Here is a 15,765-nt window from a genome sequence, read left to right on the forward strand (position 1 = left end):
TGAGACTCACTACATGAGGCCATGTCCACACTATAGATAAATGGAAATATTTCAATTGCATTTTTCAGTTCAGTAAACATTATAAAAATGCAAAAAGCTAATGCATTGGACAATGCACAGAACATTAAGGCCAGCAGCTTTAAAGCACATCACATGCTAGTTGTACCAAATTGTCTCTATTTGCGGCAAAATGCCACAAAGCCACTTTAATGTGTTCAGTTTTTTTGTGGTTAGCTGTGGAAAAAAAAGCCCAAAACCAGATCCTAGTTGAAATCTATCAGGATCAGTGTGGACATCGCCGGCAAAGGACCAACAAATCAATGAGCTCTGTTTCACAACATCTCACAGTACAATGTCATAAATGTGTTGGAACAGAAGATTCCTGCAACACAGGATCTCTCTCTTACTGTTATATTAACATTATCAAATCCTTGTAAAGACGTCTCTGAGTAACACCGACGATCAGCAGCTCTTTGTCCTTCTGCTGACGTCACAGTGAGAAGTGGTAAGTCTCCTCACACGCGGCACTAATATCACAACAAGAGGTAACAGCAGCCTCGTGGCCCCGTTCAGACCCGGCAACAAACAATCCGTCCTGACAGATCCCATCACAAGTGGACGGCGCCACGTTCGTCTGGTATTAAAATGTGTCCTGAATGTGTCTCCTGTGACCACTTGTGATTGGATCCCAGTTCTCCGCTCTATATGCAAATAATCACATACATGTCTGTACGCGGAGACCATATGAAGCTGTTCTTACTCGAATTGAGATTGAAATCAATTTAACTGTCGCAGGTCAGAGGACGTCAGCTGAGTAGGCACTCGTGGCCCAGGATGCGTTTGTGTTCACATGTGGTTCGACTGATCAGACCTGTTTTTAGAGCTGACCACTCAGGACGCGTGTTGATAGCAGGTCTGAACGGGGTCCATATGTAAACGGGACATTACAACAGCTGATGGGTTCAACAGGGGAACATTTTTTGCCACTGACAGAAGCAGCGATGTCGCAAGAAGAAGCAGCGATGCAGACGTCACAGTAAACGGCAAAAGACCGATGCCGAAGTGTGGCGTTGCTATTAGCTGTAGTGATTGTCACACCAGACAGTGATGGAGTCTCACAGTCACAGTTGTAGGGATGGTATTCCTACAGTGTGTTAGCCCACAGGTATCAAAGGTATCCAGCTAACTGCATTACAGATAACAAAAAATGTAGTTAAATACTCTTCTGAACCTTTGCAATGCAATTTAAGTCCTCAAAGCTTCGAGAGCACTGATAAAACTGGATTAATTTACCTTTCAGAGCAGGTACACGGAGGGAATACTGCTCTTTTCTGGAGGTGGATTATTCTTTTTTCTTTACATGAGACACGTAAACACCAGCCGCTGGGAGATACTGCATAGCTTCTTGGCTGTCGTGTACAGCGTGGATCACAGTGAAATGTGGAAACACCTTACCAGTGATAGGTACAACTTCAGGCTTGAGTGACCGGCTAACACTCGGCATGTTTTTCAATAACACTTGAGAGAAGAGAGCGCTGAATGCAAGGGACCTGAGTAAAACTGTGTTGATCGAAAACATGGCCAACAGAGGATCGAGAGTTGGCCGCTGATGTGTAAACGTTTTTAATCTCGAGATTGTGGGACTTTAAAAAACGATGGTATTTTATAAATTTGAAATCATATTTTCCTCCTGCATGCCCACTGGTTGTGGCTGCGTTGTGTTCTGGTTCCAGCTGCTTGTTCTCTTTAATATTGTTGTTTTTCAGGCATTTTTTTTGGTTTTACATTCATACTGAAAATGTTTTTGCAACCTATTTTAATATCCTTGTGGTAACAGATACTGTGTGGCTGCACTTTAGTTACTGTATGATGTCTTTTATCTGTATAGTAGCAGAAAGAATACTGTAGTATTCCTTTTCCCTCCTTCTGGAGAGATAACATGAGAAACAGAAAGAAATAGTCATATATAGAATGTAAAGTCTTAATCAATAACAAATGAACAAACCATTAAACGATTATGTATCAATATGTCATCATATAAATTGTCAGTATACCATTTGTAGTCATCTTAAATGGGCGTGGCTAAGCATGAACATGGAGCACGATGCTTCAGTCACAGCAGAAAAGAGGTAAGAGACCATCGGACAGGTCTGCATGAGAAACATCAGAAACAGAAACAGACCTGATGCACAGACATCTTGCTCCGTGCATCACATCTTAGACCTTTTTAATCTATTCCACAGTATTGGGGTCACTTTTCAATAAATGCAAGTAGTAAGGAGTCACATGTGCACGTATTCTGTCTCTCGTTAGACACACACACGCTACCTGAAGGTGGTTCGGACTCTGAGCTTCCACCAGCGCGTCACAAACCCTTTTAATAAACTGTGTTGATCTGAACACTGACCTCTGACTGAGTGAATGAGTTGTGTTAGGGGAAATAAAGGTGGGAGAAGAAGGGAACCGGGAGGAATAAAGGAAACTGTGAACCGCTCCACAGTCTGTGATGGTGAATGTATTGGAGCTGGGGCCACAAACACAGTGACAGGGGTTGATACCAACTGGTCAACTGACTGAATGACTGACCCCTCGTCAGTAGGAATGACTGAGGCTACATCAACACTACTACGTTTTTAAGTTTAATGCCGTCCACACTAAACTCTGCTGGCCTTGGTTAAAGGAAGTATGAGACTGTGTTGTAGTCTTGCTTTTCACCCTTGTTTCTTCTTGTTCGTATTATTTTCTGTAAATAACCAACCAACTGCAGAGAAAACAGAGTAGTATGAATGTAGCCTGAGGAAAAGTCAGTGTCACTGATTATTGAACTACTTAAAATGACCAAACAAACTGATTGGCTTGTTGGTTGTGATGGTGACTGACTGCTTCACCTTCCTGGACGGCTGATTAACCAAAGGGTTGAGTGACACATGGCAGATGGTTAAAACAGGTATGAACAGGTATGAATGTGCCCATCTCTTCCTCTTCCTCCTCACTTACAGTAAATGTGTCCCCACTGACATCGTTCCTCACCAACACTTCAAACTACAAAACAAACACACTCAAATATGAATATAAATTCTCTCAGTGGCCCGACGTAAATATAAAATTGTCTCAAATACAACCGCGGCATGATTTGTTTGACTCGACACCGAGACAAACGCAGCCCCAGTGTTTTTCTAATACTGTTCCTTTCACTCAGACCTCATCGTCTCCTCTGTGGCGTCAGTGTGGGACCGGGTGGACACGAGGGCTCACTTGTTTCACACAGAGAGGCTGACCGGTCCTTTGGTCAGCGTGAGGAGGAGAGGATAGTGGATGTTCTCGTCGTAGGCTTCTTTCCCTTCTCTCTGCATCTGGAAAACACAACACACGGAAATCCTCAACCACCAAAGACTCCACAAAAGAATTATGAATTTAGATTCAACCAGATAGAAAATTGAAATGTAAAGGGACACATGTAGTGAAGTGTTTTCGATCATGTTGAGTTAGTGTGAATATATCACATAACTTGAGGGATTTGATTAAATAAAGTTAAACTTATACACAAATATACACATTAAACACACAATCTATTTAATTAAATCTCCCATTTTTACATATATAAAATCATCACAGTGCACTGCAGTAATGTGTGCATTGGTGATATTGACAATTATTTTCATTATTGATTTATTTGCAAGTTATTATCTCCTCCAGGTGGTTGTGTTTCTACCCCAGTCTGTTTGTTGGTTTGTAGGCAGGATTATACAATAACTACTTGACGAATTACCATGAAACTTGGTGGGAGGATGCAGAATAAGTCAGTAAAGAACCCATTAAATTCTGGTTTAGATCTAGATCAGGGGGGGGATCCAGGATTTTTATTTGTTATAGTCTTTAAAATTGTGAGGAAGGGCACTAAGGAACATTTTCCTGAAATTCTCAGAGAACAATTATTGGATCTTCATGACAAAGCTAACAAGGCATGATTAGAGGACTGATATTTACGAGTGGGTGCAATTTGGTGCTGATCGAAATAAAAATCCAGATGTAGTGAATTTAAGTGTGTTTTGATAAGGGGCCTGTTGGGCCTTGAGGTATGAACCCTTTTGCCCTTCTAGTTTGATTAAATAGTTGAATAAAGATGTTTCTGGTTAATACAACTTCACAAAATAGTGAAAATCTCACATTATAACAACCCACAGCTTCAAGTTCAGTTGTAAAGTTGTTCATGTGCAGCAAGAAAAATCCTGATATTCGAGACAACAGAACTGCATGAAAACGATTAATTGATTATCAAAATAGTTGCTGATTATTCACTCAGTAATTAACTAATTGTTCCAGTTCTAGTGTGCACACCCCTGCAACAACACACACACACACACACACACACAGCTTTGTGGGGTGTCCATGTTGTGCCCACTCTTTGCCCTTTTAAGCAGACTTGGCAGTTTGGGTATGCACTCACTAATCAGCTCGCTCAGCGTCTCGCCCAATGATCAGAGACTTGTGAAAGTGAGTTTAGTGGTTCTGCTCATGTGAGAGTGTGTGATTGTCTGTCTGTGTGTGTGTGTACATCTGTGTCTGTCTGTGTGTGTGTGTATGTCTGTGTGTGTGTGTGTGTGTGTGTGTGTGTGTGTGTGTGTGTGTGTGTGTGTGTGTGTGTGTGTGTGTGTGTGTGTGTGTGTGTGAGGTGAGAACAAGATAGTGCAGGACTGTGTGAAAAGGTTTCTTCACAACAAACAGAAACTCAGACTGACCCTCAATCCACTTCCGTCAGCGGCCTCCAAGTTGTGTGCAAGTGATCCTCCATCCAACCTCAACCTTCTTACATTAGGAGCTCACCCGCCGACTGTGGGCGGTTCTCCCAACAAATTAGGTCAGATTCTTTTCTCTCGCTCATAACACTCTGGGTTTGCAGTTGTTCTACATTTAGTCAAATGTTTCCACCATTGAAATAAAAACTTTTAAGTATTTTAATGCAGAATGTAATTGTTAATTTTAACTTACTTCCATTTAAAAAAAAGGAAGACATCTAGTTTTGGCAATACTTGCATGTCCTTTGATTTATTCAGCTGCATTAAGACGTGCACACAAATGAACAGGACATATGGATGTACAGTATGTGTCTGTGCAGGTGACGTCTAACTATCACACGTTTGAAAGGACTGGAGAATTTGGAGCTTCATTTGGTTGGGTGTTGCTCAGGCTGGCATTAAAACTGCATGAAAAAACTCAGCCCCCTATTCATTTCAAAGAGACGACTATGTTGACACAGCCGGGCTGCCAACACAGAGGGGGGGGGGGGGGAGTCCAGTCAAATTTATTCATAGAGCAAATTTAAGAACAAACGGTTGATCTAAGGGCTTAGTAAGGAAATTTAAAATACACGTAGATAATTAAAACACAAATAAACAGATAAATAAATCTAACAGAGAAAATATAAATTGATATCATCATCAAGCAACAACATTTAACCTGGTTCAGCTTCTGCTGCATCTCCTGCTACATCTGTTTTAATTAGAAAACGCCTCAACTCTGCCACACAACTGTCTTTATCCTCGGTTACCAGTGTAGAACACAACATGGATAATCAATTACAAGCGTTGCTGACTCAGCTGTTGTCCATTTTTTGCAAAGGTACAACTGTTTACATGTTCAGGAGACAAGCTATTATTTGAGCCAGTCCTCCTGAGTAGGTGAGTGATCTCCTCCTCTACATCATCTCTCCTGTTCCCACACCTTCTCCTCAGAAAGTGAGTGATCTCCTCCTCTACATCATCTCTCCTGTTCCCACACCTTCTCCTCAGAAAGTGAGTGATCTCCTCCTCTACGTCATCTCTCCTCATTCAGCCTTATTTCCCTCGCAGTTTCTGCCCATGTAGCTGAATATGAACGCGGTGCTCGTGTCGGCCTCCCTCACTCGGTCCCTCCCTTTCTCCCCAAGCACCCTTCATGTGTGTTATCTTCCTGTGGCCATCCCTGCAGGCACCGACCAGTGGTTGAACCTGTGACCCTCCGAGAGAGAGAGAGAGAGAGAGAGAGAGAGAGAGAGAGAGAGAGGGAGAGAATGAGAGAGAGAGGGAGAGCAGACAGCCCAGGGGGTGGTTGGGCGTGGAGGGGCAGCTGCCTGCCCCCTGTGCTAAGCCTGCTATGGGGACCATGGCCAGCATTCACATTCAAATTCTACCAGGCGGAAGGAGCGAGGAGCGATAGATGGAGGGATGGAGGGATAGAGAGGCGGAGGGGTGGGAAGGTGGTTGGGGGGGGTGGACTTAACGCGGTGAGGGCTGAGAGCTCGCAGAGGTGAAAAGTTTAACAAGCAAAGCTGTTCCTCCTGATCGCAGGCTGCCTAATCAGCTTCATGGGTGGCTGGCTAAATCGGCTCTCAACCCGACCCCCTATCCCACCACCCCCCCCCCCCACAATCTTTTCTCCTTTTTCTTCTTCCCCTTTCCGAGGTGCAAGTCATTTATTTTGTTGCCACTTCTGCCCCATCCTCTGTCTCCCTCTCCTCTCGCGCTCTCATTTCGCCTCTCCGTTTCTCTGCCTCCTGCTTTTTCTCGTTTATTCCTGCCCCACTTGCGTAGACAGGAGAGAAAGTGAACAAGGTGGAAAAAAGAGAGAGAGGAGGAGGGTGGGTGGGTGGGTCGGGGGGGCCGAGACAAGGGAGGGACGGATGAACCGGATGTCTGGGGTCTCTCTCGGCAGGATTAGGAAACAGAGAATGAGGGATTGGGTGGATGGAGAGATGAGTAGAGGAAGGGATAGAGGGACAGGCTTGAATAAATAGAGAAGTGGGTCGTGATGTAGGAAATGGGGAGATAGAGGGGAGTGGAGGGAGGGAGGGGAGAGAGGGGTGAGGGAAGATATGTCAGAGAATGGAGGAGGAGGAGGGAGGCAGAAAGAAGTAGAGTATGAGTGCATGGACACAGTGGGGATACTATTAATGCATGTGGGAGAGACGGGGGATCTGCACATGTGCACACACACACACACACACACACTCTCTCCCGTGTGTGTGTGTGTGTGTGTGTGTGTGTGTGTGTGTGTGTGTGTGTGTGTGTGAGTGTGTGTGTGTGTGTGTTGGAGTTGTGTGTGTGTTGGAGAGAAATTAAAATTCATGACTCTCTCTTCACAACCATTTGAGTAACAAGATTAAGATGGCGGGTTAGAAAATAGCGCTGGCATTATCAGGCTGCTTGCAGTCCCTCCAGCTGCTTGCCTCTCTATTCCACAACAGTGGGGATAAGAGGATAACGCGCTAGCCCTGTCTGCCCGTCCCAGCACACGCTTTACACACACACACACACACACACACACACACACAAATACAAACACACAACGTTCTTAGACACACTACCGCTGCTCATCGGGCCCGCCTGCTGTCGGCAGTCCCTCGAGTGTTTGTGTCAGGGAGCAAAAGTGTGGGTGTGTGTGTGTGTGAAAAACTGCAGAGCTGGAGGTCTGGAGATGGGTTGTAAGAAAAAACCTCCACACTCTCTCTTTTTGCACACGTGGAAAAGCAAACGTCGAGATGGGCAGCGTATTCTGAACAAAATGAAATTTGGTGTGTGTCAAACCTGGCACAGTGAGGAATGCCAGCGAACCCACAGCTACAGCGACCGCGTGTACGTTTGTTTAACAGCGTCTGTGCCAGATGGAGGAGCCGGTGAGTCGCCGAGGGAGCATGAAAAGAAATGAACTCGGCCAAAATGACACACGTGGAAACTCCGGCAGTTACATGATGTTGTTGCATGGCTGCAGGTGCTTGTGTTTCCAGGGGAGCAGACGGATTCCTTGACAAAAATTGGGAGATGTATAATCTTTTATACTTATAATGTTATCACTTAATCATGTTACCCTGTTGCACTGACTTTGAGCTACACTGTGTAGTTTGGTCCCATTTATAGAATCCGGTCCTAATTAGATTCTGTAGTAATTAGTAATTATGAAAAGTATTAATTGTGAAATTTGTAGAGCAAAATTAATATTTTTTTTAAAATTGTCTTACATTATTGCAAATTACTGATCAAATTAACAGATTTATGATGATGTTCAAAATAAAATATATATAATAACGATAAATCATAGATCATATAATATATTCATAACATATTTCTACAAGATTTAAGTTTATAAAAGTGAAAGTTTCTTAAAAAATGTAGATGGCAGCTTTTTTCCCCCTAATCTAATTAGAACAAGGCAGCGACAGTAAAAAGTTAATTTAGTTTAACAGTAAGTATTTTCTTTACAAACTGTTTCTCAGTACAAAACAAAACAACAGAGGCTTTTCAGTTCCACAGTTTTCTCTCAGTCAGTGTACATGTGCTTCTGGAGAAGATGATTCAAAACAATCTTTGATTGTCTTAAGCCACAGTGAAAGAAAATCCATAGTGTGTGTTCTGCTGTCGGGTCTGATGTGCATTTTCTTGGTCCATCCACTGAAAGTAAATATAGCTGAAGGAAGCTAATCTGTGGTGTAAATGAGCAGCAGCTGCTCATTTGGACGTGTGTGTGTGTGTGTGTGTGTGTGTGTGTGTGTGTGTGTGTGTGTGTGTGGTGGCAGTGAATGTTTCGCTGTGATATCATCATGTGGTGTGTGTGTGTTTGTGTATAATGTCTAGCCAATATGCTGTCTGAGTGATGTCTGGTCTGTGTGGGATTGCGATATAGCTTGTTTCTTAGCTGTGTGCACAGTGTGTGTGTGTGTGTGTGTGTGTGTGTGTGTGTGTGGAATGGTCAGTCAGGCACACACACACACACACACACACACACACACACACACACACACACACACACACACACACACAGGGGTTGTTCCGTGTTCATCAGAAGATAAGCAGAGGCGACTTAATCACCTTCAGTTGTGAGGGGGGCACCACTTCAACTTGTCCTCATATCCGAGTGCAGCACCTGACCCCGCTGTTTGTGTGTCTGTGCGACAGTGTGTGTTACTGAGATGGAAGTGTGCATTTCAAAAAGTGAGCTGAATGATGTGACAATCCCGCCGAATACCAAAGAAAAGAAGAAGAAGAAGAAAGAAAAAAAAAACGGCATAATTTCAGGGTGATTTTTTATAACCCCCCCATCAATATTGTTCTGAATTTATTCCACTGTTCACACTGCAGTCATTATGTTGTCAAGCAATTCTCATCACTAAAACAGGTCTGAGTGGCAATTTTCCCGAGTGGTTGAGGTGCTGAACCATTAGAATTATTCAGTGACTGTATTCTGTGGCCTTGAGGCCTAATCAATTCTCTCAGCAGCTTTTTCAAACAAAGTTATATTTCTTTTAAATCAAAGGCAATCACAGCATCCACTTTAATACTACAGATCCCACTTGTTTCTTTCCTTCCCTCTTAACTCCTGACTTTCTCCTCTAACCTTCCTTTCTTCTCTCTTTCTAAGTCATGTTTTTTTTTTTTTGTCCTTTTTCTATACTCTATAGCTCTTCTTGTGCCGCTTCCACTCCAAGACCGAAACCCGGTTTTCCGGTATTTTGTCCTTGTCCATGTTTAGTAGGAGATTTATTCCCCTGAAATGTGTTCTCCAGTGACATGAGGAGGTCTGGGTGGACGAGGGGCACCAGATATCAGGATGTGAGTCCCACATCCCATGTGGTCTTTGGTTTAGGCTCCTTGAAAACCTTTTTGGCTATTAAAAAAATGCTGGTTTTGGTTTAACACAGAATAAGTACATTTAATACAAGCTTAACCAAATGTTTTCGTCCGCTAAAGCATAACCATAACAAGATTAGGTCAAAACCTGGGCTTTGTTTGGTAGATATGTGAAATTGTGAGACAACTGAACACTGTTGTCGAGCTGAAATAGTCTAATTAGAATATTCACAACGTCATTTTGTCCTGTTCAACATTCAGCCTGGTGTCAGATGGTTTCTTTATCTTTTTGCTTCTCTCTTACTCTTCGTTAATGTTTTACTGTTTGGAGGAAAGTTAGAAGTGTCTTTCTTATTTGAGCTTTATCTCACGTATGATCTTCAGACAGTGTCATTGTCCAGAGTTTCACAAAGTCAGCACACAACTGGAGTTTGCTCCTGCATGTTCTCATCTACTGGAGATTTATGATTCGGTTTAGAGGACGGTTGCTCAGCAGGTTGCTCTCCAGAAAATGAGCTGTCAGGGTAACATCCATTTAACGTCTGGCTCAACTGATTCAGTCACTTGCGGTCACACATGCAGCTCCTCTGGAAAATGTCTAGAACAGTTCGGGGGTTCCAGTGCCGCTTTTATCTGTCACAGTGCACAACCTCTGTCTGAGTACCAGACTCCTGCTCCGCCTCTGTGCCTCTGACTGAACACAGTGGCCACAGAGGGAGGTGTGCTGAGGTGAGGTTTGTCCAGAAAGCCGCTTGATTTGTCGCTCGGTACTTTTTGAAAAGGAATTCGCTAAAGTGGTGTGAGAATTCGGTAAATGTAGCGACGAATGCTTTAAGTTGGCTACGCTGCCTGAAAACGCCCCCTGCTGACTGCTCGCGTCAATTCATTTTGAAGGAGCAACTGCCACTGATGAAACACACTAATGGTTAAAACTGCAGTCAGTCAGTGGCAGTGATGGAAACGTGACATCCGGGGGGGGGCTTTTGCGAGTCTCGAGCTTTTCTGGCTCGACGTTATGACGCGAGTGGAATTTTCCGAGCGTTGGTGTGTAAATACCCACAAATGCCATTATTGTTTTTTACATATTGGGAACAACGTACAACATTTATTTTCTAACATGCAAGATGCAACACTGGTGAGACAGCGAGGTGATGGAGTTTCTCAGTTTCCAGCGGGTTCATGACGTCAAACATGATGCACCGGAAAAAACTCCTTTACTGGCAACGGGTCAATTGCCTTTTTTAGCGGGTTTACCAGCATTAAAAAAATGCTTTTACACGTTAATTTTAATGTGAAATACGTCAAAGAGATATGAGTCAGTCCCTACTTATACTTGTTTCACTATTTTTTTTACAGAAAATAACTTTTTGCACATTTCTGTTTATGTACAAACATTTTGTCTTCTGTACAAACAGATTTTTACTCGCTCGTACAATCCTGTGCCACTGCACTTAACTTATAACTTTCAAACCACTACAGTGAAAAGGTGTATATAATGTACATATATTTTTATATTTCTATTATCCTGTCCTGTTTCCTTTCCCCCCGGTGTGTGGATCAATTAAGTTTTTATCTTATCGTATCTTAATTAACAATATGTCATCAGTCAGCGTGAGAGGACAGTGTCCACCGATGCTGTGGCCGCCTGTAGTTCGAAGGGATCACTCATGGAACGCGTGAGTGATCGTTCATGTCAAATATAAAGAAGGATAAATATTACAGAGCGAAGGAGAGAAGCAGTGAGATTTTTTCCTCGCTGAGGTTAAAGCAATTTAACAGGCTTTTTAATGGCCAGTCTGTCCAATTGTCCCACCAGTGTAGGTGAACATGTGTGCACCAATTTAGCCCGCTCCTTGCTGTCCTGTTCTTCTGTAGCTGTGTGTGTAATGGAGATAACAGCTGGACTCCACTTCTTTTAACACTGCCTGCTCGTGTGCTTTCTGCCACTCTTTTTCTCTTTTTCACTCGGCTTTTCTCTCCTCTCTCTCTCTCTCACACATTGTGAAGTTAAGGCAGCTTGTTTTTGCGCCGTGTCTAGCAAACTGTTTCACTTTCACACAGAGATCCTGCTATAAAAGACAATAAAATAAAAGAGCTCATTCACACTGAACCAAACACCCCTGCGTGTGATTCTTAATAGCATGACGTCACTCTGGAATCCGAGGCTTGACGTGTGACACGTTAGCATCAGCGTCCTGTGCCTCCTCTCTGTTTCACACAGGTTCTTGACTACTTCTCTAACACACAGAGGCCTAACAACAAACGCCCCACGTTGTAATGTTTGTAACGTTTATACAGAGCGGTGAGGCAGAGTGAAGATGCTGCGTGAAAGAGGCTTTAGCATCAGAGGATAAACCAACTAACAAGTGTACGTTACGTGACCTGGATCGTTTTTGGTTCCTTTATTAAATAGCATTTTCTAGACTGCAACTGAACTGTAGTAACTGGTTTTTATCCATTTCATGGCAGGTCCATTATAATAAGATGCGAACAGGCTATTTGCTACTGTCAAAGTTCAACAGAGGCAAATTAATTAAATGCATTTTGTCTCTGGTTTCTTAAGAGGCTGTAACCCTCAGATAAAATAGTGTCCTCCAGTCTGCGGGGGGAGAAATTATTACAGTGACCGATCACCTCTCTCAACAAATATATGGCATGAAATTATAATATTAAGGCAGATTTACAAAAGAATAAGAATCTGTGCTTTAATTTCCAAACTGGTTGCTGAAAAGTGCAGAAGAGACTTTCTTAGAACCTAAAAACAGGCAGTTGGTGATCATGTATTATTTTATTCATACCTCAGTTAAACAAGCTTTACCTGTATATCAACTCTTGATGACATGACACTGGGAATTTGGATTTATTAATACATTTCCCTGCATGTAAATCTCTCTTTACCATATACCATTGTCTCATTTTTACAGGTACCAGTACAGAGTCACTGCCTGTGTGTATTCTTCTTACCTTTAGGTGAACTTCCCAGACCTGAGCGTCGTACTGCTGGTGTTGAGAGACGCAGAGTCCGGCCTGTTGGGCCAACTGACAGAACAGCCTCAGAGTTTCACCTCGCAGCGGAGCCAGAACCAACGCCGTGCCCTGGGGAGGAAACCACAGGAAGGTGAGTTACAACACCAGTGTGATGATTGATATAGTGTCGGAAACATTTAGTGAGAAACTTCACACATATTGTCACCGTTCGTTTCTCATAAGATTTGTTGTTTAACTTTGCAAACACCGTTTTTTTTACCAGGCATAAAACAAAAATAATTAAGCTCTACTAATCCAATCAACCCTGGAAATATGAGAGCAGCACACATGTAGGTGTGAATTTGTCTACTCATGAATTGACTTGTTTGGGTGTTGGTGTTTGTGTCTATGCGTGTGTGTGTGTGTCTGTGTCTGTGTGTGTGTGTGTGTGTGTGTGTGTGAGAGAGAGAGAGAAAGACAGTGTGTGTGCATCACAGATGTCCTGGAAACACTAAGAGGATTACCAAGAGGTTCAAAGTTTCTTTGAAATCCTTCAGCTTTCAGTTTTATTTCATGCTGATCGTGTTATTATTGTTTTAATTAAATGGAGCGGGGATGCTCACACAAACACACACGCACACACACACACACACACACATAGAAATAAATGCCCATTGACACAACACACGCTCAAAGAACACAAGCGCAGTGAAAACAGCAGGATCACCGTGTTTGACAGATGATTTTTCATCTGTACATCCAGTTTATTCTCCTCCAATCCCCCCCCCCCCCCTCTAAAAACACAGAAAAACCAAACAAACAGACCAAATTCCTCCCGGCACTAATCAGCTGATTAAGGGGGATCCAGCCCACCGGATGGACCACCTTTGTCAGAAAACAACAAATTAGTGCCATTAGATGGGAGAATTAATTGTTGCTTTGTTAATTGTTTAATCAGCTTAGCGAATTATTAAATATTTGCCGACGCTTGTTGTGGCAGCGACAGTCTGATGGCCGACACTCAAATCATATTAGCCCCCGAATTATCTCCGCTGGATTAAAGAGCGAGAGACATGAAGAGACTTAACACACAGATGTACAACAATGGCCAGATGTCGTATCTGTCGTTGGGCCACATCAGCTCGTTGCATTTAACTGCAACCGAGACATGCGCTGTGGGCGTTACTGCGCATGTCTGAAGAAACCGTGTGTGTGTCAACACTGGAAACAAGTTAGATTTAATATTAATAATGTATGATTTATTCTTTTTAGTTAAGTCAGCAGGCAGTTTTTAGAGGGACTATGTTTCTGAAGGAAGTAGTTCTGGTGAAAACAGTGAGAGACATGGACAGTGTTTATGAAACTGGAGGTTTCTGATTAATCTTTCATATTTTTACTTGTTTGGTTTGGTTTATGCTTTGATTCATTTCTCCTCTGCCTTCATTTTCCATCCCCGTCTCCATCCCACTCTCAGCTCTACCCTTCCCTTCCATCCATCTCTTTTCTCCTTCTTCCTCCCCTCCTCCCTCCTCTTTCTCCTTCTTCTCCCCTATCTCCTTCAGGGCCATTTTCATCTCTTTTTCATAAACAGATATTCCCTAACACCACTCTGGCCTCTGTACTTAAAATGCAACCCCCCTTCCCTCAGATGAATATAAATCTCAACCCTATCTCTTCCAGCCTTTTGCTTTCTTCCCTCCCGTTTGCTTTGGCTGTCACAGCATGGGGTCTTATCGAGGGGCCAAAAGGGAGAAGTTGCCTCGGATTTGTGATTAAGGAAAAAGGCATGAAAGAGAGAGATGGAGATCAGAGCGATGCATTCAAGTCGCTCATAATAAGCATTAAAGAATTACATGATATTAATCCTTTCAGACCATTAATGTGTATAGGGTTTGGGGCGAGGCTTAATTATGACTCAGAAGAGAGGACGGGGATAAGCGGAGATATATACAGTAGAAACACAGAGGCAAACACACGCACGCACACACGCACACACACACACACACACACACACACACACACACACACACACTTACGTTGGGCTGCAGTAATCTCCTTATAGCATCAACCAGGCTGGCTCTGTACTGGTCGAGGAACAAACTGAATGGGGAGAGGGAGAGTCAGGTTAGAATGCATTCCTACGATAGCAGCTCCAGATAAAGCAGCAGGCTATTTATTTTCTTTTGTTTACAAATAAATCCACTGACAAGAAGCAGGGAAAAACAATTTGCATGAGTAAGATGCTCCCTCTTTTTTTTTGTTTACGTCTGAGTTTCCATGTGCGTTCACCTCGGCCTGCTGTCGAGGCACTGAGAGGACTGCAGAGAATACCAGAATATCCAGCGTGCAAAGACACAATTGCCCACAAAACACACACACACACATATGCACATTATATGCAAACACACACACACTTTTACTGAGATACTTCAAAGCGCTACAAAGCACCTTGGATTTGTGGAATTAATACCTTGAATTTGTCGCTCGCTCTGTAGTTAATATGAAGATATAAGAACAAAAAACAGCAATTTTTCTCGTTGCACATTAAACGACATTGTACTGTAACTTTCATGTGAGTGTGTTAGAGACCTTGTGTAGCTTACATCACAGGGAGTTAGACCGATTGTGCATGTGCTGTATGTTTGTGCAGCTTCACACCTAATGTGATAAGTACATTTACATAATTGACATGCCATGAATTGTAAAGGTACTACCGGGATGCTCCGTTACACAAATTCAAATTAGTAGAATCATCAAATCTTTTCTCCTCACCTTCATTTCAAAATGATTCAGCCTAAAGTTTTATTTTCAATCCACTTGATACCTTAGAGAATTTTTCTAAATTGAGGTCCTTTGACTTGAAATGATGGGTTGAATGAATACAGAGAGTTGAGAGTTCACTCGACTCATTAAATCAAGTTGTGAAAGAAACTGTCAAATGAAAATTAACTTCCCAGCATGCATTGCTTTATAGTTTAAACTCTCCAAAATAATCATTTTTTTGTAATTTGAATAGAAAATACATGATGTAAACTCGCTAAATGTCCATAATGCAAACACGGCATTGTTGCTTCTCTTCTTAATAATGAAAAATATTATGACCACAGTGACATTTAGAGGAGGATTCAGTCTCTGCAGCTTCATGTCAAACAAATCACTATTTAAAACTCTTTCAAATAAAAACATGAATGAAAAGCAA

At 42.6% G+C, this 15,765-nt stretch overlaps 1 protein-coding gene across 1 annotated transcript in view; it reads right to left on the reverse strand.

Moving 5' to 3' along the window:
- Window positions 1–2,774: 2,774 nt before the first annotated feature.
- Window positions 2,775–15,765, reverse strand: part of camkmt (calmodulin-lysine N-methyltransferase) — a 98,292-nt gene continuing 85,301 nt past the window's right edge. The window contains exons 9-11 of the mRNA XM_034607811.1: window positions 14,603–14,666; window positions 12,564–12,695; window positions 2,775–3,353 (exon numbers count right to left, since the gene is read on the reverse strand). Of these exons, the coding sequence (XP_034463702.1) occupies window positions 3,261–3,353; window positions 12,564–12,695; window positions 14,603–14,666 (289 nt within the window). The 3' untranslated portion in view covers window positions 2,775–3,260. The remainder of the gene's footprint in view (window positions 3,354–12,563; window positions 12,696–14,602; window positions 14,667–15,765) is intronic.

Source organism: Hippoglossus hippoglossus, chromosome 15 (genome assembly GCF_009819705.1).
Source record: "Hippoglossus hippoglossus isolate fHipHip1 chromosome 15, fHipHip1.pri, whole genome shotgun sequence".
Lineage (NCBI taxonomy): Eukaryota > Metazoa > Chordata > Actinopteri > Pleuronectiformes > Pleuronectidae > Hippoglossus > Hippoglossus hippoglossus.